The 27,683-nt window shown below is 47.4% G+C and overlaps 2 protein-coding genes across 3 annotated transcripts in view; both read right to left on the bottom strand.

The window, feature by feature from the left end:
• The window catches only part of CASC3 (CASC3 exon junction complex subunit), a 34,743-nt gene extending 26,795 nt beyond the window's left edge, over window positions 1–7,948 (bottom strand). Inside the window, exons 1-3 of the mRNA XM_010354489.2 lie at window positions 7,598–7,948; window positions 7,127–7,154; window positions 6,751–6,788 (exon numbers count right to left, since the gene is read on the bottom strand). Of these exons, the coding sequence (XP_010352791.1) occupies window positions 6,751–6,788; window positions 7,127–7,154; window positions 7,598–7,828 (297 nt within the window). The 5' untranslated portion in view covers window positions 7,829–7,948. The remainder of the gene's footprint in view (window positions 1–6,750; window positions 6,789–7,126; window positions 7,155–7,597) is intronic.
• Window positions 7,949–11,858: 3,910 nt separating this feature from the next.
• Window positions 11,859–26,998, bottom strand: MSL1 (MSL complex subunit 1). Of its 2 annotated transcripts, XM_010354491.2 has the most exons (9): window positions 25,597–26,998; window positions 22,568–22,791; window positions 19,015–19,397; window positions 17,063–17,110; window positions 16,546–16,610; window positions 15,534–15,601; window positions 14,980–15,104; window positions 14,739–14,811; window positions 11,859–14,369 (listed from the first exon to the last, which is right to left on the bottom strand). In XM_010354491.2, exons 1-9 carry the CDS (start codon window positions 26,356–26,358, stop codon window positions 14,279–14,281), a joined length of 1,839 nt encoding a protein of 612 aa, XP_010352793.1. In that variant the 5' UTR covers window positions 26,359–26,998; the 3' UTR covers window positions 11,859–14,278. The 2 variants fall into 2 exon arrangements, with proteins under 2 accessions (XP_010352793.1, XP_030778620.1); XM_030922760.1 differs by lacking the exon at window positions 17,063–17,110.
• Between the last annotated feature and the right edge of the window lie 685 nt (window positions 26,999–27,683).

The following is a 27,683-nucleotide window of genomic DNA, read 5'->3' as shown; positions in this document are numbered from 1 at the left end:
TTGTCCAGGCTGGAGTGCTGTGGAGTGATCACAATTCTACAGCTCTGACCTCCCTGGGCTCGGATGATCCTCCTGCCTGAACCTCCTCAGTAGCTGGGACCACAGGCCTGCGCCAGCAAGACCGGATAATTTTTTTTTCCTACTTTTCTTTTGTAGAGACGGGATTTTTCCATGTTGCCCAGGTGGGTCTCAGGCTCCTAGGCTCAAGCAATCTACCTGCCTCAGCCTCCCAACATGCTGTGATTATAGACATGAGCCATGGTGCCTGGCCTCCTTTGACTCCTTAATTCAGCTTCCACATTCAATCAACGAAGGGGTTGTTAGTAACACTAGAATCTCTCTCTCATCTGTCCACATCTTGCCATTCCCACAAGTATGAATCTTCTTTAGGACACCATCGTCATGCTCCATGGACTATCCTAACAACCTCTAAACAGCTCTTCTGCCCCTAGTCTTCCTCTGTGCCTCACCCACAATTCATCCTCCACATTTAAGCCTTCAATGGTACTTCTTTCCTTGCCATTAGGATAACATCCAAACTCCTTTACATATAGAATGGTAAGCTGTTATAAATTCACAATCCCCAAAACTCATTGAACACTCCATACTGCCTGTCAGTTTTTCCAGCGTTTCCAATCTCTAGTGACTACAGACAGTCCTGATGTATGATGGTTCAACTTATAATTGTGACTTTATGGTGGTGTGAAAGCCATAAACATTCAGTAGAAATTGTACTTCTCAGCTGGGTGCAGTGGCTCACCACACATGTAATCTCAGAACTTTGGGAGGCTAAGGTGGGAGGATCCCTTGAGCCCAGGAGTTCAAGACCAGACTGCAAAACATAGAGAGACCCCATCTCTATTCAAAATATTTTTTAAAAAATAAAAAAGATGGCCAGATACAGTGGCTCACGCCTGTCATCCCAACACTTTGGGAGGCCGAGGAGGGCAGACTGTATGAAGTCAGGCGATCGAGATCATCCTGGCAAACACAGTGAAACCCTGTCTCTACTAAAAATACAAAAAAATCAGCCAGACGTGGTGGCGGGCACCTGTAGTCCCAGCTACTTGGGAGGCTGAGGCAGAAGAATGGCTTGAACCCAGGGGGTGGAGCTTGCAGTGAGCAGAGATCGCGCCACTTCACTTTAGCCTGGGCAACAGAGCAAGACTCCGTCTCAAAAAAAAAAAAAGGAAAGGCCGGGCGCGGTGGCTCACGCCTGTAATCCCAGCACTTTGGGAGGCCGAGGCAGGCGGATCACGAGGTCAGCAAATCGAGACCATCCTGGCTAACACGGTGAAACCCCGTCTCTACTAAAAATACAAAAAAATTAGCCGGACATGGTGACGGATACCTGTAGTCCCAGCTACTCGGGAGGCTGATGCACGAGAATCGCTTGAACCCGGGCGGCGGAGGTTGCAGTGAGCTGAGATCACGCCACTGCAGACAGAGCAAGACAGAGTGAGACTCTGTCTCAAAAAAAAAGAAAAAAAAAGGAATCATACTCCTTGAGACGCTAGATAGCAACAGAGAGCTGCTGCTCCAAGTTAGCCAAGAAGTTGTCTTGAACTTATGATGGGTTTACCAGGATGGGATATAACTATGCCATGAATCAAAAAGCAGCTGTACTGCAAATATTCTCCATCCCAAAACCACTTGTAACTCTGAATTCTGTCCACTTCTATTTTCAATATCACAACTCTACTCCATGCCACACTAAGTACTTAAGTAGATACCTACAATAGCTTTCTTAACTAGCTTTTCTGTCTCTGATCTTGTTCCTCTTCATTGCAGACAAAATAACTGCTGTAAAAGAATCCTCAAATTTTACAGTACAGAGCATCAACCTGGGATATTCTTTAATACATAAATGTCTGAGTCCACAATGCCCCTCCCAAGAGTCTGTTTCAGTAGAGAATGGCCAGTTGGATTTTCTGATGCAAGTGTTCTCTGGATCTGCAAAACACTTCTTTAAAATTTAAGTCAGACAAAGCATAGTGGCTCATGCTTGTAATCCCAGCACTCTGAAAGACCAAGAGAGGTGTATCACTTGAGGTCAGGAGTTCGAGACCAGCCTGGCCAACATGGTGAAACTCATCTCTACTAAAAATTAAAAAAAAATTAGCTGGGTGTGGTGGCGTGCATCTGTAGTCCCAGCTACCTGGCTACCTGGGAGGCTGAGGCAGGAGAATCGCTTGTACCTGGGAGGTGGAGGCTGCAGTGAGCCGAGATCGTACCACTGCACTCCAGCCTGGGCATGTGACAGTGTGAGACTCCATCTCAGAAAAAAAAAAAAAAAAGTAAATAAAAATTTAAAAAAATAAAGAAATCCAATCACATCACTTTTTATTTTTTATTTTTTTGAGACAGGGTCTTATTCTGTTACCCAGGCTGGAGTGCAGTGGTACAATCTTGATTCACTGCAACCTCCACCTCCCAAGCTCAAGCAATCATCTCACCTCACCAATTGGTGGCCTCCGCTCACCAATTTGTCTTTATTTCTAATACCTATCCTGTACCAACAAAGCTCCAGTCACACCTAACTACTCCCAAGTTCCCAAACGCTATTTTCTCTATCTGGGCTTTCTCTCTTTTTAAAAAAAATTTTGGGCCAGGCGCAGTAGCTCATGCCTGTAATCCCAGCACTTTGGGAGGCCCAGGTGGATGAATCACGAGGTCAAGAGATGGAGACCATCCTAGCCAACATGGTGGAACCCTATCTCTCCTAAAAATACAAAAATTAGCTGAGCGTGGTGGCGCACACCTGTAGTCCCAGCTACTCAGGACGCTGAAGCAGGAGAATCACTTGAACCCAGGAGCCGGCGCTGAAGCAGGAGAATCACTTGAACCCAGGAGCCGGAGGCTCCAGTGAGCCAAGATTGCGCCACTGCACTCCAGCCTGGCTACAGAGCGAGACTCCATCTAAAAAAAAAAAAAAAAAATTGGGGGGCATGGTGACTCATGCCTGTAATCCCAGCACCTTGGGAGGCCAAGGCGGGCGGGTCACCTGAGGTGAGGAGTTCGAGACCAGCCTGACCAACATGGTGAAACTCCGTCTCTCCTAAAAACACAAAAATCAGGCGGGTGTGGTGTCATGCACCTATAATCCCAGCTACTTGGGAGACTGAGGCAGGAGAATGGCTTGAATCTGGGAGGCAGAGGTTGCAGTGAGCTGAGATCAAGCCATTGCACTCCAGTCTGGGCAAGAGAGTGACACTCTGTCTCAAAAAGGAAAAAAAAATTTTATTTTTTTTGGCTGGGCATGCCGGCTCATGCTTGTAATCTCAGCACTTTGGGAGGTCAAGGTAGGAGGACTGTTTGAACCCAGCAATTGGGGGCTGTAGTGAGCTGTGATCCCACAACTGCACTCCAGCCTGGGTGACTGGGCAACAGAGTGAGACCCTGCCTCTTTAAAAAAAAAAAAAAAAGACGGCTAGGCACAGTGGCTCAAACCTATAATCCTGGTACTTTGGGAAGCTGATGTGGGCAGATCACCTGAGGTCGAGTTCATGACCAGCCTGGCCAACATGGTGAAACCCCGTCTCTACTACAAATACAAAAGTTAGCCGGGTGTGGTGGTGTGCACCTGTAATCCCAGCTACTCAGGAGGCTGAGACAGGAAAATTGCTTGAACCTGGGAGGCGAAGGTTGCAGTGAGCCGAGATCACGCCACTGGACTCCTGTCTGGGTTACAGAGCAAGACTCCATCTCAAACAAAAAAAGAAAAGAAAGTTTTTAATTTTTGTGAGTACCTAGTAGGTATATATATTTATGCAGTACATGAGTTTTTTTTTTTTTTTTGAGACAGAGTTTCGCTCTTGTTGCCCAGGCTGGAGTGCAATGGCACCACCTTGGCTCACTGCAACCTCCACCTTTGGGTTCAAGTAATTCTCCTGCCTCAGCCTCCTGGGTCACTGGGATTACAGGCGCCCGCCACCACGCCTAGCTAATTTTTCTTATTTTCAGTAGAGATAGGGTTTTGCCATGTTGGCCAGGCTGGTCTTGAACTCCTGACCGCAGGTGATCCACCCGCCTCAGCCTCCCAAAGTGCTGGGATTACAGGTGTGAGCCACTGCACCCAGCCCATGAGATTTTTTTTTTTGGTATACAATGTGTAATAATCATGTTAAGGGTAAATGGGGTATGGATCACCTCAAGCACTTATCCTTTGTTACAAACAATTCAATTACATTCTTTTTTTTTTTTTTTTTTTTTTGAGACGGAGTCTTGCTCTGCTGCCCAGGCTGGAGTGCAGTGGTCGGCTCTCAGCTCACTGCAAGCTCCGCCTCCCGGGTTCACGCCATTCTCCTGTCTCAGCCTCCCGAGTAGCTGGGACTACAGGCGCCCGCCTCGTCGCCCGGCTAGTTTTTTGTATTTTTTAGTAGAGACGGGGTTTCACCGTATTAGCCAGGATGGTCTCGATCTCCTGACCTCATGATCCGCCCGTCTCGGCCTCCCAAAGTGCTGGGATTACAGGCTTGAGCCACCACGCCCGGCCTCAATTACATTCTTTTATTGACACTTATTTTTTTTTGAGATGGAGTCTTGCCCTGTCACCAGCCTGGAGCGCAGTGGCGTGATCTCGGCTCACTGCAACCTCTGCCTCCCAGATTCAAGCGATTCTCCTGCCTCAGCCTCCTGAGTAGCTGGGACCACAGGTGCGCGCCACCACAACCGGCTAATTTTTGTATTTTTGGTAAAGACAGGATTTCACCATGTTGGCCAGGGTGGTCTCGATCTATTGACTTCGTGATCCACCCACCTCGGCCTCCCAAAGTGCTGGGATTACAGGCTTGAGCCACCACACCCAGCCAATAGTTATTTTTAAATATACAGTAAGTTACTGTTGACTGTAGTCACCATTTTGCAAATATGAAATTCTAGATCTTAGTCATTCTTTTTTATTTTTTAAATTTTTTGGAGACAGAGTCTTGCTCTGTTGCCCGGGCTGGATTACAGTGGTGTTGATTATGGCTCCCTGCCACCTCCACCTCCCAGCCTCAAGGGATTCTCCTGCCTCAGCCACTTGAGTAGTTGGAATTACGGGCATGCGTGACCACGACCTGCTAATTTTTGTATTTTTAGTAAAGATGGAGTTTGGCCATGTTGGCCAGGCTGGTCCTGACCTCGTGGCCTCAAGTGACTGCCCCACCTTGGCCTCCCACAGTGCTGGGATTACAGGTGTGAGCCATTGCGCTGGGTTTAGATCTTATTCATCCTAAGTATTATTATTTTTTTGTGCCCCTATGGGTTTTTTTTTTTTTTTTTTTTTCAGACGGAGTCTCGCTCTGTCACCCAGGCTGGAGTGCAATGGTGGGATCTCAGCTCACTGCAAGCTCCGCCTTCCGGGTTCACGCCATTCTCTTGCCTCAGCCTCCCGAGTAGGTGGGACTACAAGGCGCCCGCCACCATGCTTGGCTAATTTTTTGTATTTTTAGTAGAGACGGGGTTTCACCGTGTTAGCCAGGATGGTCTCGATCTCCTCACCTTGCGATACGCCCACCTCGGCCTCCCAAAGTGCTGGGATCACAGGCGTGAGCCACAGTGCCCGGCCTCTTCTTTTTTTTAATGTATTTACTTTTTAAGACAGTCTCACTCCGTCACCCAGGTAGGAGTGCAGTGGCATGATTTCAGCTCACTGCCACCTCCATCTCCTGGGGTCAAACAATTTTCGTGTCTCAGCCTCCCGAGTAGCTGGAATTACAGGCATACATCACCACACCCAACTAATTTTTTGTTATTTTTTAGTAGAGATGGGTTTTCACCATGTTGGCCAGGCTGGTCTCAAACTCCTGGCCTCAAGTGATCCGCTTGCCTCACTCTTCCAAAGTGCTGCGATTACAGGCATGAGCCACTGCTCCTGGCCCCTGTGGGCTTTCTTAACGGTTGTTCCCCCTGCCTAGAACACATTCTACCCAGTCAACTCTTAATCTTTCCTGACTAAGATGGATTCAGTGCCCAGCTGTAACACCCTACTTAGTCCTATCCCAGCGCTATCCCCTATCAGCAAGTGGTACAATTGCTGGAATGTTTGTCTGACTTCCTTATTAAGTTGTAAGATCTCTAAAGATAGGAATTTGTTATAATGTTCACTGTTTCATCTTCAAGGGCTTAACAGATTCTAAAATGTAGTAACGGTTCTAAAAATTTATAGACAAAATCTTTGATCCACTATCCAATTCCCCCTGTATATAATCCCATTACCAGAACTCAGGACTCCACTCAACAACCCAGAAAACAAACATTTATTCTGATGCCATCTCTAGTAGTTTATCCAAAAGACAGGAAACTTTCTCCTAGAAACAGAGAAATCCCCACCTATAAAATGATGGATGCTCTTGGCACAAAACATTCAGAATCCTACCCTTTCAAAGTCTTCAGATAGATTTGGAAAAAAAAATCCACGGAAAAAAATATCCAACTGGCTGGCTTCTCAACCTACACTGCATAAAACTGTCAAACATCTTTCAGACGACTTCAAGATGTACTCATTCTCTTACTTAGAACCTTATATTCTTCAGACAGGAAGAGAAGCCAACTAACGGTGTAACAACTGTGGCTTGAGACGGCATGCCCCAAGTTTTCCCTAGGTCTAAAGAGAACAAGACATTCTGTAACACTTTCTCAGAAGCATAAATGAAGAATACACAAGAGGATAAACACGGAGGTCATGGTACGTTTGCAACGAAGGTGTGTACACGTTTCTAAAAGCATTTCTGATCTGTACCATAGGAAAAAACCTGTCATACTCACTTCCGAGTCTTCTGCACTTTCATAATCCGAGAGAACAGCTGAAATAAAACAGAAATATGTGGAAAAACAGAAACCCAGAAACATTTTTTGGCTGCTTATTATAGGTCAGACTAAGAGTCTCATTTAATTCTGACATCAACCTACAACGTGGATAAAATTATAGTCCCCACTTACAGAAGGAGAAACAGACTCAGAGAGTAACTTGCACAAGACTACACTGCTAAAACCTATGCTCTTAACCACTATGCTACAAAAAGCCACTCTGTGGCCCTAAATCCGTGACAGTGTGTGAGAATGTCGACAGTGGGAAATAGATTTTCTGAGTTCATGTTAAAAAAAAAACTGTTGTCCTAATGGGGTAAAAGATGCTACTCACCATCACCTTCAATGCCATCTTCACTCTCCTGAAAGAAAGTAGAAGACATGGGTTAGTTTTGTGATTTCCAGAGGTGGGGAGCCCAATAAAGAAATGTGGGTGAAGAGCTGAAGACTCAGCACAAAATGGTCGGAGAGGGAGGCAAGCAGTAGCCAAGGCAGGTCTGGTCTTTAATAAGTAGTAGCCAAGGCAGGTCTGGTCTCCTTCCCTCCAGCCCTGATTTCTGAATAAACATCCGCTTTCCATCCCCAGCGGCTCTGTCATCCTCCCAGAAACCCCCAATCCTTCTTCTTCCCTTAGAACTCCGGATGCAAACTCGCATTGGGATAACTCCCCTTTTCTCGTAAAAACAACAAAAAAAGTCCCAGTATCTACTATCAACTCCCAGACACCGAGCATCACCTACACCCCGCCCCCGGCAGGCTCGCCGCCCGGTCCCCACCCCACCCCGGCCCGCCTGCGCGCACTCACACACTCCGACTCCTCAGCGCTCTTGGCGCCCCCGCTCTCCACCCGCCGCAGATGAAGGGCCCCGATTCGGCCTCCGCGCTGTGAAGGCAGAGAGCCGCTGCCGCCGCCTCCGGCGCTACCGCTGCAGCTCCCGCCGCCCCGCAACGGAGAGCCGCCGCTGTCTGAGCCCGAAGCACCAGATTCCTCGTCCTCGGTGTCTTGCGAAGCGCGCTGCCGCCGCCGATCCGCCATCTTACGGAGAACGGCCACCGCCGGCGAGCTACTTACGCACCGCGCCCGTCCCAGAGGCTGCTGGGAGGCTCGATAGCTAATCCCGGCGTGCTGCGCGTGCGGCGCTCGGCCATCCCGCTTGGGGTGGGCGGGACACGGGGCGGGGCCTAGGCCTGCGACAAGTTTGCGGCCGAAGCGGATTAAGTCTATCGGTGATGTAAGGGGGCGTGGCGCGGCTTCTGACATCTCTTGGGCAGGCCTAGGGTGAGGGGAATTGAGACTTCAGCTGCCTCCCGGGTTCCTGGCCCGGCCATCTTGGGCTTCCCGAGTGGAAGGCGTCGACCTGTCACAGCTTCACTGCAACACTGGGGCTGTTTCATGGTTTTCTGTTTCCGTTTCTCAGTTCTACCTACGTTTGAAGCAGGTCAATTTACTGCATTCCTTTGCTTGGTAATATCACGAATCAAGGTAAATCTTAAAAGCCGTAGTGCTGCGTCAGATTTGCTACACCAGCCCGGTTTTTAAGATAACGGGCGAAGGAGAAACCAATTGTCTGCAGTGAAGCCAGAGGACTTCTTGTTGCAGCGTTTTCTCTGTGTTCTCATTTCCTCTTCACGTTTCTTCCCACCCCAGCCATCACCTGTCCCACAGTGCAGGCTGGTATGATGCCAGTGTTACCGGTTTTGTTTTGTTTTGTTTTGAGGCAGGGTCTCACTCTTGCGCAGGCTGGAGTGCAGTGGCACGATCACGGCTCACTGCAGCTTTGACCTCCCGGGCACAGGTGACCTCCCTGCCTCAGCCTCCTTCGTAGTTGGGACAACCGTTACACACTACCACACCCAGCTAATTTTTCTATTTTTTGTAGAGATGGGGTCTCGCTCTTGCTCAGGCTTGTCTCCTGGCTGGGCTCAAGCGATCCTCTCGTCTCAGCCTTCCAAAGTGCTGGGATTACAGGCATGAGCTACTGCCCTTTCGAGGATTTTAGAACCTATTTAAAAATAAATGGTCAGTAGAAACGGATGTTGATTCAAAATCCTGACATTATTTCCTTCTTAAGGTTTATGGAAATTCTTTGATTTTGGCAAGGCATTTGTCACCAATGAAAAGAATCAATGTATTTTCTTTGTACCATTATAAGGATATACAAAGTGCATGAGCTAAGTTTTTAGTGCACCTACAGGAGTGCACGCTAATAATGTATGTATCAAACAAAGGCCACTATGGCATAGGATTCTTTCCTGAGTAAAAAAAAAAAAAAGTTTTTTTTTTTTTTTGAGACGGAGTCTCGCTCAGTCGCCCAGGCTGGAGTGCGGTGGCGCGATTTCGCCTCACTGCAAGCTCCGCCTCCCGGGTTCGCGTCATTCTGCCTCAGCCTCCGGAGTAGCTGGGACTACAGGCGCCCGCCACCACGCCCGGCTAATTTTTTGTAATTTTAGTAGAGACGGGGTTTCACCGTGTTAGCCAGGATGGTGTCGGTCTCCTGACCTCATGATCTGCCCGCCTCGGCCTCCCAAAGTGCTGGGAGTACAGGAGTGAGCCACCACGTGCAGCCTTTCCTGAGTAGAATTTTTATAAATAATGTGGTTAAAGATCCTGATGTTTATCAAATTTATAGACAACATGAAACTGGAAGTAATTATGAATGCCTTCAGAGATTAAATGAAAATTCGAGGCCGGTTGCGGTGACTCACGCCTGTAATCCCAGCACTTTGGGAGGCCGAGACGGGCAGATCACGAGGTCAGGAGATCGAGACCATCCTGGCTAACACGGTGAAACTCCGTCTCTACTAAAAAATACAAAAAACTAGCCGGGCGAGATGGCGGGCGCCTGTAGTCCCAGGTACTTGGGAGGCTGAGGCAGAGTGGCGTGAACCCGGGAGGCGGAGCTTGCAGTGAGCCGAGATCGCGCCACTGCACTCCAGCCTGGGCGACAGTGAGACTCCGTCTCAAAAAAAAAAAAAAAAAAAAAAAAAAAAAAACACAAAATTCAAACGATCTCAGCTAATTAGACAAGTGGCCAAACCTGACGACTTATAAGTCCAGCTCCAAAAGCCAACTGCCTGAGTTCAAAAATATGATTTAATAAGTGTTAAAGACCTGGAGGATCTTATCGATCATAAGCTAAACTGGTGCAAATAAGACTGCCAAGTTTAGTGTCTAAATAAGGAAAGTGATAGTCTGCCACTTTGTCCTTCAGTTGTTTGGTCTGGGTCCAATTTAATTTTTTTTTTTTTTTTTTGAGACAGAGTCTCGCTCTGTCGCCCAGGCTGGAGTGCAGTGACCGGATTTCAGCTCACTGCAAGCTCCGCCTCCCGGGTTTACGCCATTCTCCTGCCTCAACCTCCTGAGTCGCTGGGACTACAGGCGCCCGCCACCTCGCCCGGCTAGTTTTTTGTATTTTTTAGTAGAGACAGGGTTTCACCGTGTTAGCCAGGATGGTCTCGATCTCCTGACCTCGTGATCTGCCCGTCTCAGCCTCCCAAAGTGCTGGGATTACAGGCTTGAGCCACCGCGCCCGGCCTGTTTTGTTGTTGTTGTTGTTGTTTTTCTGAGACAGAGTCTCGCTCTGTCACCCAGGCTTGGAGTGCTTTGGCGTGATCTCCGCTCACTGCAAGCTCCCCCCCACCCCCCCCCCGGGGTTCATGCCATTCTCCTGCCTCAGCCTCCCGAGTAGCTGGGACTACCAGCGCCCGCCCACCACGCCCGGCTAATTTTTTTGTATTTTTAGTAGAGACGGGGTTTCACCGTGTTAGCCAGGATGGTCTCGATCTCTTGACTTTGTGATCCGCCCACCTGGGCCTCCCAAAGTGCTGGGATTACAGGCGTGAGCCACCGTGCCCCGCCTCGAGCCACAGCAATCTTTAACTAGGGACTATGAAGAAAAGGAGGGATTGATCTTTTTTTCATTATCCTAGAAGGCAAAGCAAAAACCAATGGGTTTAAGTTACAAGAAGTTAGATTTTTGTCAACAAGCAAGAATTTTCAAACACTTAGGGGGAAAAATGTATGTTAAAAAACAAAGTGTGGAAGCAGAAGCTGGAATTTGCTCATCTGGAATGTTATCAAGGGTAAATCATGTATCAGGGGTCACAATAGATGACCTCTAAGGTCTTTCCAACCATAAGATTTTGTTAACTTAGACACCAGGGACCAAGTATCCTATAATCTCGGGTCTGAAGTTGCTAATTATACTTTTCTTTTTTTGAGTTGGAGTCTCCCTCTGCCACCCAGGCTGGAGTGCAATGGCATGATCTTGGTTCACCGCAACCTCTGCCCCTCCTGGGTTCAAGCAATTCTGGTGCTTCAGCCTCCCAAGTAGCTGGGATTACAGGTGCCTGCCACCACACCTGGCTAATTTATTGTCTTTTTGGTAGAGACGGGGTTTCACCATGTTGGCCAGGCTGGTTTCGAACTTCTGACCTCAGGTGATCTACCCGCCTAAGCCTCCCAAAGTGCTGGGGTTACAAATGTGAGCCACCATGCACAGCCCCCCCCCCCCTTTTTTTTTTTTTTGGACCAGTCCTTTTTTGTTTTTGTTTTTGAGATGGAGTCTCGCTGTCGCCCAGGCTGGAGTGTAGTAGGTTGATCTTGGCTTACTGCAACTTCCACTTCCCAGGTTCAAGAGATTTTCCTGCCTCAGCCTCCCAAGTAACTGGGATAACAGGTGCATGCCACCACACCTGGATAATTTTTGTATTTTTAGTAGATGAGGTTTTACCATGTTTTACTGTGTTGGCCAGGCTGGTCTTGAACCTCTGACCACAAGTGATCTGCCCACCTCAGCCTCCAAAGTGTTGGGATTACAGGCGTGAGCCACTGCGCCCAGCCAAGTTGCTGATTATACTTAAGGAAGCACACTGGACAATTGAGAAGGATGAAATACATTCTACTTATATACAAATGAAAGTGAGTATCTTATATAAAGGGGAAAATAATGTGTTATTCTTTTATATTGTGGAAATGGATTTCTTTTTCCAGTGTTTCAAATATACAAGCAGAATTGTTTAATGTTTGCCAATAAATATAATAAATTGAAGCAGAAGTTCAAAAATTAACAGCCACAATAGTTTATTTACAATTGAACTCTTTATAAGATATTTACAAGACAACCAATTTTACACATCAAAATGGTATCAAAAGTTATGAATTACAACACAGACAACAATATGAAATGGGCATAAAACAAAGCTGAAGTAGACAGACAAGCAATTTTTTTTTAATTTATTAACACTAGCTTAAACTTTGTTAAAGAAAAACAAACAACTATGTTTTAGGAGAACTGCAGGGCCTTCAGTTGAAGATTGAATTCACAGTGTTGTATCCCATGTAGGGAAAAATAAGACTAATTTTCCCCCCACACTCTAACACACTGTAATTTTGCACTTGGAACTTTGCTAATCTACTCTCCAACCTCCTTCTCAACAAAGTCAAATCAAAGGAGAATTAACCTAGAAGAGGGGACAATAAAATAAGAGGTCCTCAGGGAGAGGGAGAACCAAGGAAATAGAATCTACTTAAGTCTGGCCAAATAGCACCTCGTGGATTCTTCTCAGTCTACTTCAAGTCAGAAACTGGGGAGTCCCCTGGGTAGGGCACAAACATAATGGTTAAATTTGCTAACTCATATCCAAAATTAGGAATCCGACACATGCTGAAATCAAGAAGAAACTGAGAGGGATCAAAGAACAAAGTTAAGAGACACTGATTGCGTCTTTTTTCTTTTTGGACACGTTACGAAGAAATATAACATAGGTAAGAGTAAGAAAAACTGAACATCCTGCCACATTAAAATGATGGAGAACAAAGAAAATCTGGCCCAATTTTTCTAGAAATCTCCTTCTCCTTAAGGTGTGAGATGAGAGCCCCTAGTGGAATTAAGTCCTATTTCTCTCTACATCCTTGCTGCAATGAAGTTTACAGCAGGTTCCCTTATAGAGAGCCCACTCTCCTAAGCAGATGGAGTTACAAATGAAAACCCATAGCCACACACACACACACACAAAAGGAGAAATAAGAGCAGCAAGATCATCCAAGAATACATGTGCTGCCAGAATAATTCCTTTAAAAGTCAAATCCAGGAAGCACAGATCAACATCTCACAAAAAGCTTTAGCAGTGGGAGGCCCCTGAGGAACTTTTCTTCTCTTCCCACAATGGTATCCCATTCTCTCTTGTGCTCCACTGATGGGCCAGCCACACACCCTACATACCTTGGCTTCTCCTCTAAAAGTGCTAATAATCTGGGGACATATTCTCTTTAAGGATAAAAGCCCCTACCTTCTAGGAGATTAGACCCCTACTTGTTTTCACACAATAGTCCTGAAGACTAAAGAAAGGCAATTCCTATATATTTGAGACCAGAGGTCTTGGCTCTATTTTCCTTTCAGATAGTTAATAGGGATCTTACACTGAGACCAAAGTGGCCTGGGAGTGCTATCCTGATATTTCAACAAAATGGGGGAGGGGAGAGGACCAAGATGGTACACATACAAATCTTATTTTTACAAAGTGAATGGAGAAGCTCATTAGGTACATCTGTTTGTTTCAAGATGTAGACATTTGCCAGCCAAAGGAAGCACCTATTTCCACACTCTCCCTCTACCCTCCCTAAGTCTCTATCCCACCACCAAGAGCCCAGCTAAAAGGACGAAGCCCAATGAAGGAATACTTGAGAAGTGATGTGATACAAGGACATCTATACAGGTTTTGGCATTCCATCTCAAATGCTAACTGCTTTTGTTTACAGCTGCAACTTGTTCTGAAACTAACCATCCCCACTTTCTTTTCCAAATATTTTGTTTTTTGAGGGGTAAAGAAATTCAGTTACCCATTAACTGAGAAAACAATCACAGCCAAACATCCCTTTCCACATGACTGTATCACAGAATAGTTTCAAGAGAACAACTATCTTCACACAGTTATCTACCAACTCTCTGATGTCTTTTCTACTCTGTGAAGATGGCTTGCTTCATCGCTTCACTTGTCATTCCTCATCTGGTCCTAAAGCTCATGGTGAGGTTGTTTGTTTTGTTTTAGGGTTAAAAATCACTATACCCACTATAAGGAGGGTGTACCAGGGTGAGAAGAGTGCCATGCAGGCACAGTTCTAAAGGAAGGGGTTGCTTCATCTTCCACATGTCTAATGAAGAGAGCCCTTTTACCCCTTTAACATAGGCAAATGTATAGAAACAGACCCCTGAAACTTCTGAATCTGCCAGCCTATAGCTTTAGCTTGAGAGCCCATTTCCCAAAAAAGGGAAAAGAAATCCCAATCACCCTCCATAACTCACAATTAGCCGAATGGAAGAGTTTTTGTGAAATCAGAGTGATGAAAACAAAGTCAAGGGAGTATGAAAGGGTATTATCAGCGAGTGATAACATATGTGAGGACAAAGGTCACATATACAGGTCTCTGCCACTCTCTGGAATGGCATGCTACAACTATCTGAAGACAACGTTCTTGCCAGCACAGCTATTTCCTACACGTCCGGTGAGGTGTTTGCTTCTTCTGGATCTCCAACCTGCATCGGCTACGCTCATCCAACCAGGGTAGCTCAAAATTCCTGGCAAAAGAGGATGAAGAAATCAACTTACAAGACTAGACAGGATTCAGTGTGGACACGATAGCAACTACAAAAATGTTACTATGTCCCTATCTCTGACTAGTTTGGAGTGTCTTTCCTGCCTCAAAGCCAGAACAACTGTGTACCATTAAAGTGATGGAATCATCTACTTCTATCTCAAAAAGCAATCCTTCTAATTATTGGCTTGGGAATCTTATTACAAAAGCTAGTTGCCCAGGTAGCCTCATTTATGTCAAAGACCTATGGCTATCCCTAAGCCACCTGGTTCTACCTCATATCTAGGCTTCCATGAAGTCTGAGAGGGATGTGTAAGTTACCTGGAAGGGGAGGAAAAAAACATATACTTACTGTGGAGTTAATTTTGGTAATGGTCGTCCAAATGCTACAACAGGCAAGAAGGGGGTAATCATCAAACTTTCAACTATGGGAGAAAGTCAAACAGGAGCTTATTAGTGATATAGATGGGAAATGTCTAGAAGTTATATCTGCTCCAAAATATACTTAATTCATTCAGAGCAAGTTGTACCCTGGAGCCTTGCACCCTCCTCCTCCTCTGAAAAACCTATTCTTTTAGATGGACACAACTTACCATCATCTGGCTCAGGGAAAAATGAGGTAACCTCAGGCTCAGATTCCTGAATTCCTTTCTTTTTATACATTCTGAGCTGCAGTCGCTGTAAAATTCTTTGTTCCCTGATCCTCTGAATATCCCATCTGGGAAAAACAAACCAAACAAAACAAACAAACCCAACATTACTGTTGACCCAAAACCTGCTCTATAAAAACAACTCACACAATCCAGATGCTAGGAGGACTCCTGCTGACTCCTCTAGACAGGGTAAAGAGAAATGCCTGCCTGGTTAAAGGAGTGCTGTTTTAAGCCTACTGTCTAGATCATGTGTTGGTGTTCCACAGAAAGTAGAACTGAGGAAGGTCATACACAAAAAGAGGCCAAACATGTTTTCCTACTTAGTTGGAAACCATTTCCAACTAAGATATTCAACCAACTGGGAAGCCAGTAATGTAAGAGTGTTAGGTGCTCCAAGATTCTCCACAGCATGAAAGAGGGAGGTCAGGTGCCCTGATCCTCTGTCCTAGGTCCTAGGGCTCAGTTGTTTCCAGGATGGGCATCTCTGGCCTCACCTTTTCCTTCTCTTCTCATCCAGCTCCAGTTTTGCATGCCGCTTTGAAAACACACTGTCATCCAGGTTCTATGTAAAGAAAAGCAGCTGATAAGCTATCACCATGTATTAGTTACACACATATACTAACTAATTTCCAGCTTCCAGGAATGTTAACATCTTTCACCTTCCGGTTCTACCTGAGTCTGTGGGTTCCATGGATAGTATGGGAACTTCCTGGTAACAGAATCAACAAAACACATACTCCTTTCCCCATCCACACCCTTTTAGAATCTCCAAATTTCACAATCATTTCCATAACTTTCCAAGGTAAACACCACATCAAACTAAAACCCCCAGACTGCCATAAAGTCTCCTCGCCTCCATACTTTGTAGGAATCTGACCTTAAAATAATCAAAACTTTAAGAGTCAAATGAGCTTAGAATATACAATTTTATGGCTGAGGGGTACATGCTTGCTTTTTTTTTTTTTTTTTTTGATGGAGTCTCACTCTGTCACCCACGCTGGAGTGCAGTGGTGCGACCTTGGCTCACTGCAACCTCCACCTCCCAGGTTCAAGCAATTCTCCCTGTCTCAGCTTCCCGAGTAGCTGGGATTACAGGCGTGCACCACAAAGCCTGTCTAATTTTTGTATTTTTAGTAGAGACAGGGTTTCGCCACATTGGCCAGGCTGATCTCTAACTCCTGACCTCAGGTGATCCACCTGCCTCAGCCTCCCAAAGTGCTGGGATTATAGGCATGAGCCACCGAGCCCAGCCCTAACTTTTCTACTTAGCATAAAATCTATTTTGAACACTACCTAGCTACTTATTTTTTTAATCAATCACTTAACTACTCTGGACCTGTTTTTTAATCTATAAAATGAAGGAGCTGGACCAGATAATTTCTCAAGTTTCTGTCTGGCCTTAAAATTCTATTTAATTCATCCATAGTACTATGACATTTTCAAGTTATACCCTCATGTTCTATTTACTCTCTCACTCTCTTCAATTGACTGCTGTTGGTTACCTACCTCCAAAAGGTCTGAAGGATTTGGGTCCCTTAGAGGCTCTACTGAGTGGTCCCTCCAAGAAGGAACTGAAAAAAAAAAAAGAGAGAAAAAGAAAGGGAGGAGGGGTGGAACCACCCTTAAATCCAAAGTCGCACAACTATTCACTAGGATAAGAGGTCTCTCCCCAGATGAGACAAAGTTACCAAGTGATAGGAATCCATTCTATGGCCTCCCTGAAGCCATATTCAGTGTCCTTGCTATGGTATAAAAGAACCTAAAATGCCATTGCAGTCTGCCAAACTCAGGATCACAAAAACCCTAAACCAATACCTGACAATTCATATAATGGATGCTATAGCAGTTCCTGAAAAACAACTGAAATTTGTTGTCATTTTGAAGTCTATAGTAGTGTAATCAATCATACACCAAGAAATCTCACTCTCCCACATCCAGTGGATGGGGAATGCAGCTCCCAACCATCCACCATCCCACCAACCCCCACCCCAGGCCCAGCCAGCACAATTCCTATTCTACTCACCAGCCAAGACTGAAGTTTCTCCTGCAACACTTGATGGCATCAGACACCCTAAATAATGCAGGAAAGAAGAATAATCTCAGTGTAAAAAGAAAAAAAGCCCATACCCCAAATGGAGGAAAGGATCATCACTGAAGTTCTCACTAGGAAGCCATTTTGTTTTTTGAGTTGTTCTTTTGAGAATTTCTCTCTGGGGGAGGGGAAGAGGGAACAACAGACAAAAGAAAAGAAAATAAGCCCACCACTTTTTTTTTTTACACTGAGACGACTTCTTTTCTTCATTATTTAGGGTGGTTTCCCTGCAACAGTTGATGGCCAAGGATATCAAACCTTAAACTCAGAACATGGCAGGTGAGTAAAAGTTGACCCTATTTTTCAAATAAAAGATCAGTGTTCTCAAAACTTACATAAGTAGTCTTCTTAAACAGCTCCCTCCTCCCTCCAAACAAACTACCTTGCTGGTCCAGCCTGAACAACATGCACAAAGACTTTGGCTCCCCTAGAACAAGCCATTGAGCCTTCCTCTTGAGATAGGGGCATCAAGAATAAGGATTCACATGTTTATTCACAACTCAGGCTCCTCAAGGGGCTGGGATCTCCCCAATTAGATTCTTTTGTTTCACTATGCCCACAATCTCAGAGGTGTTTGAAATTGTCTGTACTAGGGAAGACAGGATTTTCAAAAATAGCCAGTCACACAGAACAGCTCTGGACCAAGCCATTACCCAATCCCGGATGGGAAGTTGCTTCACGTTTCTCTTAAGTTGTTACACAGCATTGCCATGGCAGCAAAAAAGGTTAACCATTAAGGAAGAACCTGTTCAACTGACTGAACCAACAAAAATCTGAACCTAGATCAGGATCCTGATCTAATGTACTCAAGTGTGAGGCCTAATAGACGTTAGATCATTAAGATGACTAATCTAGCTTTCCCACTTAATTTTGTCACCAAAACAGCCAAACAAAGCCTGGAGAACGCTCTTGTCTCACTGGAATGGATTTCTATCCCCATCCTGCTAGGCAAGACACAGTGGTAGAAACTTGGGACTGCGGCTCTATCCTGGAAGGCCTCCCCAACCATGACCCCAGAGTAACCGCAGTGACTGACATAGACTAATATTACATGATTGAAGGCACATTCCAGTTACTGGTTGATGTAGAAGATAGGGGAGCATCTCTGTGTGGAAGCCATAAAGGAAAAAAAAGGGAATGAAGACCAAGGTCCCACACCCCACACCCTCCCCAAGCAGCTCAGATATCCCAAGATAGTCCTTATTGTTTGAAAAATAGTTTGTAGACCATTTTATTTAAATATATGAACAACCAATGGGCTACTGCAATCCAAGTAAACTCTTCACATTTTAGAACCTTTGTGAAGTATAGTAAGATAAAGTAAGACTGTTGGTCTTTGGCAGATTCCTCCTGCCCCCCAGACAGGGACATAGATATACAGATAAATGTTTATATAGTTAAAGAGCGGAGGCCCAGGTGAAAATTCCCCACCCCAAGCTGGCTCCCCAACCCAAAAATTACCATTGGCCCCTGAGAACACCCAAAGACCACCCTCCCAGATTTCACACAATATCAATTGCAGGAACAGTCGTGCATGGCAAAGTATAGTTCTATGCATTTCACAGCACAGAAAACCCTTCTTTCAGAGGGCATGCAAGTTGCCGGAGATTACACCCCCAAGTCTGGTGCTCTTGTGATGAGCAACTTACTGGCAAACACATCTCCCAGTGTTGTAAGCAGGCAAATACATTGAGCACATTTTGCTGTAATTCCATCTATTTGCAATGCCTGCACAGTGTCTGTCTCTGGCTGTTAACTTACTCATTCTTGACAGAACTCTGCTTTATTGATTGCACTTTTTTAAAAATGCCAAAGGCATTTTCACACTTGTTAGCTTGACCGCCACCACTAGGGTATAAGAGCAAGTGTTCTCTATGCCTTACTTGCTACAGTCTCCTCCTTCTTTGGAGAGGATTCCCGTAATGGTAACGGTGATGGGGGAGGCTGGTGCCAACGACACAAATACATTTCTGTGGTGGAAAGGTACGGCAAATCTTCTATCTCACTTGAGAAGGCTTTCTCCTTGGGATGGGTGCTGGGTCCCTTTTGGGGAGTGGAGAGTCTTGGTGGGGTGTCCACTGAAGACCGGGGCTTTTCTGGGGTTTCTTGGCTCCTCAATTCACGTTTACAAACAGTTTCAGATAAGGAACCACAGGGTTCCTCTTTAATAGGAGAGTGCTTAGGAGTTTTTGTTTTGACTTTTGAAAATTCAGGAGCCAGCTTTTTAACAGGAGTCTTTCTTTCTGTACTTCCAAATGGGGATTTCCTATTAGATAGGGAAGAAAACATTATAAAATATATTGACACTTGAATAAAATCTAATTTGAACACATTCTGGAGCAAAAGAATAAGCTGGTTATTTTGCCCCAAAATGACAAGTATTCAGGTACCTAAATGTCTGGTGTTCATTTGGCAGTCATGAGCAGGAACAGCCCAGGCTTAGCAGTATATAAAATAGGCCATTAGTAAATTTTTTTTTGTTGTTTTTTGTTTTTTGAGACGGAGTCTTGCTCTGTCACCCAGGCTGGAGTGCAGTGGCATGATCTCGGTTCACTGCAATCTCTGCCTCCCGGGTTCAAGCAATTCTATCTCAGCCTTCCGAGTAGCTGCAATTACAGGCATACACCACCATGCCTGGTTAATTTTTTTTGTATTTTTAGTAAAGGCAGGGTTTCACCATATTGGTCAGGCTGGTCTCGAACACCTGACCTTAGGTGATCCACCCACCTAGGCCTCCCAAAGTGCAGGGATTACCGGCATGAGCCACCACACCTGGCCAGTAAATGTTTGTTGAATAAGGAGTTTTCATGCTTAAGAATATTCAAGGTCCACCAGGTGCAGTGGCTCACGCCTGTAATCCCAGCACTTTGGAAGGCCGATGTGGGCAGATCACTTGAGGTCAGCAGTTCAAGACCAGCCTGGTCAACATGGTGAAACCCCGTCTCTACTAAAAAAAAATACAAAAATTAGTTGGGCTTGGTGGCCCATGCCTGTAATCCTAGCTACTTGGGAGGCTGAGGCAGGAGAATTGCTTAACCCTGGGAGGCAGGGGTTGCAGTGAGCTGAGATCACGCCACTGCACTCCAGCCTGGGCAACAGAGTGAGACTCCATCTCAAGAAAAAAAAAAAAAAAAAAGAAGAAGAATATTCAAGGTCCTTTAGCCAACATCATTAGGTACCACTACAACCCACTACATTAGGTACACCTATTTCCTGTAGCCAAGAGATCAGTCTCTTTCCTTTTCCCTCCAACCCTGTACCACATTAATTATAACCTTTATTTCCTTTTTCTTGCTGTCTGCTGGCATTCTCTAACCTCTTTCTTCCTCCCTTCTTCCCCTACCACATCCCAAGAAAGTCATCTCCCTTCCTCTTTACCAACCTAAATTTTATACTTCTTTTTCTTTTTGAGACGGAGTCTCACTCTGCTGCCCAGGCTGGAGTGCAGTGGCGCGATCTCAGCTCAGTGCAACCTCCGTCTCCTGGGTTCAAACGATTCTGCTGCCTCAGCCTCCCTAGTAGTTGGGACTACAGGTTTGTGCCACCACACCCAGCTAATTTTTTTATTTTTGGTAGAGACAGGGTTTCACCATGTTAGCTAGGATGGTCTCAATCTCCTGACCTCGTGATCCGCCTGCCTCGGCCTCCCAAAGTGCTGGGATTACAGGTGTGAGCCACCGTGCCCGGCTATACTTCTTTTTCAAGACTGATTTCCTACTTAAAGTTTCACAATTCTAACCCAGAATAATTTTTAATATCCCTGCATCTTACAAAACTTAGTTTAATGTCTGTAATCCCAGCTCTCTGGGAGGCCGAGGTGGGAGGATCACTTGAGCCCAGGAGTTTGAGATCAGCCTGGGAAACAAAGTGAGAGCCTGTCTGTATAAAAAAATAAAAAAAGTTAGCCAAGCATGGTGGTGAGTGCCTATGGTCCTAGCTACATGGGAGGCTGAAGTAGGAGGACCACTTGAGCTCAAGAGGTGGAAGATGAAGTGAGCCATGTTGGCGACACTTGCACCCCAGCCTGGGTGACAGAACAAACAAACAAACAAAAAACCTTAGTTTATATCAGGTGTTGTACATCTACATATTTTACTTCATTTGAATTCTGAGTTTTCAAAATGTATGCCCATCCTTACAGTTGGGCTAATTTCTCTGAGTCCAAGGACAGTTCCATTTTACCTTTTTTTAAAAATTGAAACAGGGTATCACTCTGTCACCCAGGCTGGAGTGCAGTGTGCAGTGGTGCAATAACAGCTCACTGTAGCCTCAACCTCCCAGGCTCACGGCCTCAACCTCCTGAGTAGCTGGGACTATAGGTGCATACCTCCAGGCCCAGCTAATTTTTGGATTTTTTGTAAAAATGAGGTCTCACTATGTTGCCCAGGCTGGTCTCAAACTCCTAGGTGCAAGTGATCCCTCCCTCCCCACCTTGCTCTCTCAAAGGGATTACAGGCATGAGCCACCACGCCTGGCCTCTATTTTACTTTTCTATGTGTACCAGTGTACAACACAATGAAGGAATTTAACACTTCCTAACTTGAATTGCTATAGTTTTAAGAAACTCAGCTGTGACACTTGTTGCCCATTCTTTTTATGATGTAAGCTGCATTCAATAATTATTACTGTGACCAAAATATTCCCAAGCAGACTTTTACAGTCCGCATAAGAATGTTTCAAGAGGCCGGGCGCGGTGGCTCAAGCCTGTAATCCCAGCACTTTGAGAGGCCGAGACGGGCGGATCACGAGGTCAGGAGATCGAGACCATCCTGGCTAACATGGTGAAATCCCGTCTCTACCAAAAAATACAAAAAACTAGCAGGGCAAGGTGGTGGGCGCCTGTAGTCCCAGCTACTCCGGAGGCTGAGGCAGGAGAATGGCGTAAATCCGGAAGGCGAAGCTTGTAGTGAGCTGAAATCCAGCCACTGCACTCCAGCCTGGGCCACAGAGCAAGACTCCGTCTCAAAAAAAAAAAAAAAAAAAGAATGTTTCAAGATAGTTTATCAGCACAGAATACTTTTAAAAAATTTTTTTTGATGGAGTCTCGCTCTGTTGCCAGGCTGGAGTGCAGTGGCGCAATCTTGGCTCACTGCAACGTCTGCCTCCCGAGTTCAAGTGATTCTCCTGCCTCAGCCTCCCGAGTAGCTGGGACTACAGGCACCCGCCACCACGCCCGGCTAATTTTTTGTATTTTTAGTAGAGACGGGGTTTCACCATGGTGGCCAGGATGGTCTCAATCTCCTGACCTCATGATCCACCCACCTCGGCCTCCCAAAGTGCTGGGATTACAGGTGTGAACCACCACACCCGGCCCTCAGCATAGAAGACTTCTAAAGCAAGTTATGATTGCTATAAAACCAATTCATAAATCCCAATAATCCCCTACTCTCAATCACTAGTAACAAGTGTCCTCATCAAACAAAATTATCAGCACACCTTTTATGTCCCTTTCCACTCCGCCCACATGAGAAAGGCTTGGGAGGCAGAGTCTGGGATGTCTCAGAAAGCTCCGGCTGGCACTCCAGTTTAATTTTCTCAGATAGCTCTGTTTCCTCTCTCTCTTCAGTTTCATAGCCCTGAAACAGCTTGTGCCTTTCTTTCTCGTTATCCTTCTTTACCAGCTGCATCCGCCTTTCCATACGTTCAATCCGAGCAAGGAGCTAAAAGAGAGAGTAGCAAAATGCAGACTTAACACATAAAAAATTAAACACACAGATACTTAGCCCCATTTAGGAATCATATAGTCTTCTGCCTCTTTCTATGGACCACATCAACTCAACTTTTTAAATAGGCAGACATTAATTAATTTGAACAGTTTCCCTTAAACAAAAAAGAGAAGACAAGGTATACTGTTTAATTTTAAAGGCCAAACTAGATGGGAAAAGGCATGGGGGAATTTGTAGTTCATTCTTCTGTAAGGAGATCTTCTGCACCGGGAGGGACCATAACATGCCTTTTAATGGCATGGTCTCTGCTACTGCTATCCTTGTGGTTCCAAGTTGGTTTGGGAGTTTCCAGAATTAATTGTATACATATTCTTTTTTTTTTTTTTTGAGATGGAGTTTTGCTCTTGTCACCCAGGCTGGAGTGCAATGGCTCACTGCAACCTCCACCCCCACGTTCAAGCAATTCCCCTGCCTCAGCCTCCAGAGTAGCTGGTATTTCAGGCGCCCACCACCACACCGGGTAATTTTTGTATTTTTAGTAGAGACAGGGTTTCACCATGTTGGCCAGGATGGTCTCTATCTCTTGACCTCGTGATCCACCGGCCTAGGCCTCCCAAAGTGCTGGGATTACAGGCTTGAGCCACCGTGCCCAGCCTACATGTTCTTTTAAGAGGCCCTAAGATTGTCCAAATTCTATCCTCTCTACTTCTACTCCAAAACCCTATACACAACAGAAAAGTGCAAACAGTACATTGAGAAGGAATTAAGAGCTCATACAGTGCTACCAGGAATGGCAGTGTTACTTGAAAGGGGTATGTGTGGGAGGGGGTACTTTTAAAACAATGAACATTTCATTTGGAAAATAGAAATCAGTACCCATAAATTCCAACCATCATGATATATACACATTGCTTTGTATTTGAGGTAACACAAAAAATTATACCTATTCATCTAAATATTTATTAAAATCAAAGTTCTTTTAGTTTTAATTAAAAGGACTAAAAATCTAAACAGAAAATGGAAGTCTATTATCATTGAAAACTTTGTGTCAGTTTAGTTTTGAGAAAAGGTGTTGTGCTACTTATACTCTATTACAAGAATTTTATCTGGGTTAGACAGTGATGTTAATGCTGCCTTCATTACATTCATTGCATAGATTTCAGACAAGGCCAAACAACAACTGGAATAAGTGAAACAAGCTTAAGCAACATTAAAATTGCAATACACAACAGAAGCAGTGAGTACCAAGTTCTGACACTCTATCCTTAACTCACCCCACTTTTCCTGACTAGGAAAGCCTGCAAAGGGGCCATTACCTCAGGAACTGAGCAGAAACCTTCACAATCAGCAGAGAAACCCCCTATCAGCCATACTCTCATTTCATCTCCTTGTATATGTTTTGATTCACAGCCCTTAACCACCGTTTGTGGGTGACATTTCCTTGATTTTTTCTCCTTCACTGGCCCTTGTCTTCCCACTCCCCCCCATACAAGGATATGATGTGTTGTAATTACGGTACCATCACACCCCTAGACTGCAGTACAGTCTGAGCAGTGCCACCTCCATGTTGAGTAACTTCCACAAATCAACACCATGAGATATTTTAATGAGACCTGCCCCAGCTCCCAATCCACCTTGCAGAATGCATTCTCCAATAAAACAGCCACCCGATGCGATTCATTTGGAAAGCAAACAAAATGAATAGCCGCCTGCTCCCTTGCTCAGCTCTTAGCGCACACGACGCCAGAAAGAGAGAGGGAGAGATGAGGACGGCGGGGAGGGAGGGAGGGAGAGAGAGAGAGACAGAGAGAGAGAAAGGGAGAGAGAGAGAGAGAGAAGAAGAGGGAGGGAGAGAGGGAAAGAGAGATTGCTGCAGCCTGAACACAACAATTGTAGAAACCATGTTTATTTTTAGGCAGCTGTAAGGTATGCTACCACAGTAATACCCCCCACCCCAGCTTCCCTCATATCTGAAGGAGTATGTTTTAACGCGGAGGTGCCCTTAACTACTGCTGCAGTAAAAACAAGCCTGTGTCGTCCAAGCTACTCAGAAGTAAAGAAATAATAAACGACTTTCCTACTCCCTAAGATTCTAAAATAAGGATGGGGAGGTCTACTTAATACATTTAATAAGCTTACTTTCCCCTGATGCCCTAAAATCTTCCAGCTTCAAACACCATGCTTATACAAGGGACCTGGTCAGTGGGTCATGTATTAGAACTCAGGTTCCTATTAAAAGCTGTCTGAAATCAAAGGCAGTGCTTCCCTTAATATCATTTAAGAAAACTAAAATAGGATTCCATATAAATCACCTCTGCCCCCGTCCCCACTAAAAGGCCTACTGCCCTATCTAAAGATGCTGCAGCAGTGGTGAGAGCAACAGCTGCTTGCTACAGCCCTCTCCTCCACCGTGCATTTCTAACGCGATAGCTCTTTAATTTAACCCTTCCATAAGGCCGCAACACCTACACCCCACCCTTTCATTTTTAACCCCTCACAGATCAGGTCTTTTCCCACTAAACATCTTTCCCACACGTCTGGGGCTGTCATTTTAAATTAACCCTTTGGCACCTGAAACCCCTCCCCTTCCCCCTGGGAGGTTGCCCTTTAACCCTTCCCTCCAACCCAACGTGTCTGTGAGCCTGACTCTCAGAGACCCAGAGCCTAAGATACTCCTTTGGCGGTGGCCAACCTCCTTTACCCTTAACCCGGGGGTGCCTTAACCTCCTACAGCCCCCTTCCCCCGAGCATGCGCACAACTCGCTCCTCGGCCCGAATGCAGATTAACCCCTCCCGTACCGTGTCTCTCTCTGACTTCAGCTCCTCGATCTCCTTTTCCTTGGCCTGCAGCTGCTGCTGCTGCTGTTCGATGAGGTCCAATTGCAGCAGAAGGATCTGTTTGAGGCAGGCGGCCTGACTGGAAGCTCCCGAGCCGCCACCACCCCCGAGAGGGCTCTTCCTCATACTCTTCCATCTGCCCTCGCTGGCCGCCAGGGTCCCGGCGGTGGCGGTGGGCGCGAGGGGTGGCGGCCCGGGCAGAGGTAGTGGTGGGGGTCCCGCCGGGTCCGAGGCGGTGGCAGCGGGGGAGGCCGCCCCACCCTTGTCCCCAGCCCAGGGCGTAGGCTCTTTGGCCGCCGCCACGAGAGAGCCCGTCTGAATGGGCAGCACCGCCTGATACTTGGGCCGGGGGCTGCAGCCGGCTGCGGCGGGCTCCCCCCCAATGCCGGCTTGCTTGGTGGCCGGGGGCGGACAGGGCAAGGGCACCGAACCGCCCCAGCTCTCTTCCTGCTGCCCGGGGGCCGCCCCGGCCGGGAGTAACAAGCCCCGGCCCTTGCCGCCGCAGCCGGCCGGGGAAGGCGCGGGGCTCCCGCCCTGGGAGGAGGCCAGCGGGGGCCCCGGCTCCTTGAGCTTACGGTGCCGGGGGAGGAAGTGGGCTTCGGCCGCCCCGGGCTCGTCCTCGGGCCCGCCCAGCGCCGCAGCCCGCTCGTAGTCCAGTCGCTGCTCAGGGTTGCCGCCGGCAGGGGCCGCGGCCGCCTTGAACACCGCGGATCTCATGGTCATAGTGGTCCGGAGCAGCGCCGGGCACCGAGGCGGAGGAGGGGGTGGGGAAGGGGCGAGGTGCGAGGGGTCGAGGACTAAGGGGGGGAGGGGAGTTTGGCGGGCTCGCCTCAGCAGCGCGGCAGCAGGCCTTCGCTAGCGCGGCTCCTCCGGGGCCCGGGCGCCATCCCGCCGGCGTGCGGAGACGTGGAGGCCGCGGCTGAGGCCCGCCGCCGGCCCATGGGGGCCTCGCCGCCGCCTCTGCTGCCGCCGCCGCCGCCTTCGCCTCAGAGGCAGGAGCTCGCACCCAGCCGCCCCCGAGCTCATCCCCGGAGCTCGCTTCGGCCCCCCCTGGCCCGGCCGGGCCCGCCTCGTCTCCCCACCCCGCACCCCCCCTTCCCCGCCCCGGCCCCCCGCCCCGGAGCTCGCCTCAGCCGCCCCGAGCCTCCATTTCCACCCCCCTCCTCCTCAGGAGGGGGTGGAGGGCTGGGTCCGCCCAAAGCCCTCCTACTCCGGGAGAGGGGGTCTGTCGCCTCCCCCGGGGGTCTCCGCGGCTCAGGGTCCCCCTCCCCCACAGTCACCCCCGGCGCCTCAGCGTTTCCCTTTAAAAAAACGGAGCCGCTCGTAGCCGCCACCGCCGCAGCCGCCGCCGACCGGAGAACGCATGCGCGGGGAGGGGAGCGGGCGGGAGTGCACCGGGAGCCGAGAGGATGGAGGCGGGCCGCGCTATTGTGAAAGGGGCCGCCGCCGCCTCGAGGGGGGCAGGGAGGGGACCGCGGGGGCCGGGGGCCGGCGAGGGGAGGCCAGGGCTGAGGGGCGAGTACCGAGGAGCGCGCGGAGGAGCGGGGTGAAGGTGGGCTGCCGAGGGAGGGGTGAGCTGAGGGAGGGTCAGGAGAGGGAAGAAGGGCGAGGGCGGCGGCGGGGAGAAGGGGAAAGCGGAGGCTCCCCGGGAAAAAGAAGCGCTAGAGAATGGAGTTGTAGAGGAAGGAGGGTGCCGGCGGTCTATGTGTGGCCTACATGGGAGCACCCGGAGCGCTTCACGTCCCCGGCCTGCGCCGGGCGGCCCCTTCCCCGGGCACCTTGGCAACGCGCCTGGCCCACGCCGGAGGGGCCCCGCGGCCTCGCACGCCTCCTGGACCAGTCAGGATCCAGACTCCTCTTTGAGCCCGCGGGTGTTTCATGGAGGTAGAAGTCTAACCCCTCCACCCCGTCTCCTCCCCAACAGTCCCACGCGGGTATGGGAGATAATGAAGTTCTTTGTCTCTAAGGGATTCAAACCAGAAACGCAGGGACCTCTGGTTCCCAGAGGGAGGAAAATCCATGATGTCTGCTGCCCAGGGAGCTATTGC

The sequence above is a fragment of the Rhinopithecus roxellana genome, chromosome 19 (assembly GCF_007565055.1).
Source record: "Rhinopithecus roxellana isolate Shanxi Qingling chromosome 19, ASM756505v1, whole genome shotgun sequence".
In the NCBI taxonomy this organism is placed as follows: domain Eukaryota; kingdom Metazoa; phylum Chordata; class Mammalia; order Primates; family Cercopithecidae; genus Rhinopithecus; species Rhinopithecus roxellana.
This window is presented reverse-complemented; position numbering and strand designations above follow the sequence as displayed.